Consider the following 2,720-nt stretch of genomic DNA (forward strand, 5'->3'; position numbering starts at 1 on the left):
GATATTCGAGTGAGATCATTGCCAGTGCCGCTGGACTGGCTCCTGTGCAGGTGGCACGTAAAATACACCATTTCGAGCGTGGCTGTCGCCAGTACCGCCTGACTGGCCCTCGTGCCGGTGGCACGTAAAAGCACCCATTACACTCTCGAAGTGGTTGGCGTTAGGAAGGGCATCCAGCTGTAGAAACTCTGCCAAATCAGATTGGAGCCTGGTGTCGCCTCCTGGTCCACCAGTCCTAAGTCAAATTGTCCAACCCATGCTAGCATGGAAAGCGGACGTTAAACGACGATGATGATGGTGATGATGAAATGTAGTTAACACAACTAATCCAATTAGCAGTGTTCAAATGAATCTCCCATCTACCACCTTCAATTGCTATGGTCTTTATTTCAACATATGGGCAACTTGGACATATGTATGAGCTTACAGAAAATGTATATGCAATATATAAAAGCTAATAATAATAATAATCCTTTCTATTAAAGGCACAAGGCCTGAAATTTGGGGGAGGTGGACAGACGAATACATTGACCCCAGTACTTAACTGGTACTAATTTTATTGACCTCGAAAGGATGAAAGGCAAAGTCGACCTCAGCGGAGCAGCAGCAGCAATAATAATAATAATAATAACAATTTTTAGTAGAGAGGTAAAGTTAACTGAGTCAGAGTACATTAGTAGTATATCATCATCATCATCATCAATAACAACAACACTGAAGACTTAAAAAGAAAAGAGAGACAAACAACAACAAATAGACTGACAGTTGTACCTTTTTCACAGGAGGTGGGATGTCCAACATCTCCCACAGTTGGTTCCTGACTGGACGAATTTCCTCACGGGATTGATCCCTGGCAAGAATTAAAGAAACAATAATTTACGGGAAAAATAAGGCATATTATAAGGTGGAAGACTCAGAGAAAAAAAATATATATATTACTAACCACATGGTTCTGGGTTCAGTCCCACTGCGCGGCACCTTGGGCAAGTGTCTTCTACTATAGCCTTGGGCCGACCAAAGCCTTGTCAGTGGATTTGGTAGACGGAAACTGAAAGAAGCCTGTCGTATATATGTATATATATATGTGTGTGTGTGTGTGTGTGTCTGTGTTTGTCCTCCCAGCATCGCTTGACAACCGATGCTGGTGTGTTTACGTCCCCGTAACTTAGTGGTTCGGCAAAAGAGACCAATAGAATAAATACTAGGCTTACAAAGAATAAGTCTTGGGGTCGATTTGTTCGACTAAAGGCGGTGACTGAAACAAGTAAAAGAGTAAAGAGTATATATAGATGGCAGAGTTGTTACACAGTATTTCTGCTAGTCAGTTACCTCCCTTAAGTGTTCTGATTAAATATGAACCACAATAAATTAGTCTTAATAAACAAATTGCATGGAAAGTTTCTCTCAACTTCTCTATAACATGCACTCAGTGTGTAAACTTCACGGGTTGCTCTCAGTCACCCTCAACAGGTAAACTCCACAATCAGTTGCCTTCAGTTGGTAGATCTTTTAAATTACCCTTGGTAAGAAAACCCTACAATAAGTTGTTCACAGCAGATAAACTCCACAAAAACTTATCCTTATTAAACAGCATCAAATGTAACTTACCCTCACTATAAATTCCACAAATATGTTGCCCTCAACAGAAAAACCTCACTACAAATTGCACTCAGTAGAAAACCTTACCAGAAATTACCCTTGGTAGGAAATCCCTACAACAATTTGTCCTCAGTTGGTAAACCCCAAATAAATATACCTCAGTAGCTCTCAGTAAGTAAATCTATATAAGTAACTCTTACCTATATTGTTACCATCACTTTGTTACCTATTGTGGCTGTGTGCTACAAGGTTATCTACCAAAGACAAATAAATTAATTACTTACAACCCAATAGGTAACTAAATATCTGATAATTGAGCACTAAAAATTTACTTATTCAACCAAATATTCCTAAAAATAACCCACAATAATAGTCTATACTGCCTTAAATTTAAGCCAATAGAGGAGTCTGTGGTCACTTGACCTACTAGAAATAATAACTAAATCTTCCTCAAATCACATCCTCCTATTTTTTAAAAAGACAGAACACATAGGGTGATGTAGTCTGGGATACACAAAATTAGGAAAAAAAGGGGTAGGGGCTGTTTACTGCTGTAATATCTTTGGTTTGTCTAATTCAATTAAAGGTGACCTGTATGTAAACATCAGTGGTTCCTAAAATTACTCTTAATGGCATCAGTATGTAGGCAGCCTATGATGAGAGATGACTACCAAAATAAAGCTACCACATACCATTTTGTCTCTCCAATAAGCCCCATGCAGTCATCAGCATGCTCCTCAGGCAGGATGTCATCATACAGCAGCAATGTATCATACAGCTCATTGGCTGTGTTTAGACGAATCTGAAGTGAAAAAAATGGGTTTAGGTTTTAAACTCCACCTCAGTTGTGCTCATCTTATATATATATATATATACTAGCAGAAATACCCGGCGTTGCCTGGGTTAAAGAGAATAATGAAATCTAAAAACGCTGTCTAGACTACGCATCATCTTTATATATAGAGATGTATATACACACACGCACCCAAACACACGTATATATATGTATATCAATATAAATATATGAAAGTCAATGAAGTTTCGTAAAAGAAGGTGATCATGTACATACTTTCTTGCTGTTGTGATTATAACACCTCGTTGTAAACTATGTTCCTTGTTTT

At 38.5% G+C, this 2,720-nt stretch overlaps 1 protein-coding gene across 1 annotated transcript in view; it reads right to left on the minus strand.

Annotated features, from left to right (window-relative positions):
• The window catches only part of LOC106880524 (tubulin-specific chaperone D), a 61,459-nt gene that overhangs the window by 5,754 nt on the left and 52,985 nt on the right, over positions 1-2,720 (minus strand). Inside the window, exons 35-36 of the mRNA XM_014930500.2 lie at positions 2,292-2,401; positions 772-850 (exon numbers count right to left, since the gene is read on the minus strand). Coding sequence (XP_014785986.1) covers positions 772-850; positions 2,292-2,401 — 189 coding nt within the window. The remainder of the gene's footprint in view (positions 1-771; positions 851-2,291; positions 2,402-2,720) is intronic.

The sequence above is a fragment of the Octopus bimaculoides genome, chromosome 5, assembly GCF_001194135.2.
Source record: "Octopus bimaculoides isolate UCB-OBI-ISO-001 chromosome 5, ASM119413v2, whole genome shotgun sequence".
Classification (NCBI taxonomy): Eukaryota; Metazoa; Mollusca; class Cephalopoda; order Octopoda; family Octopodidae; genus Octopus; species Octopus bimaculoides.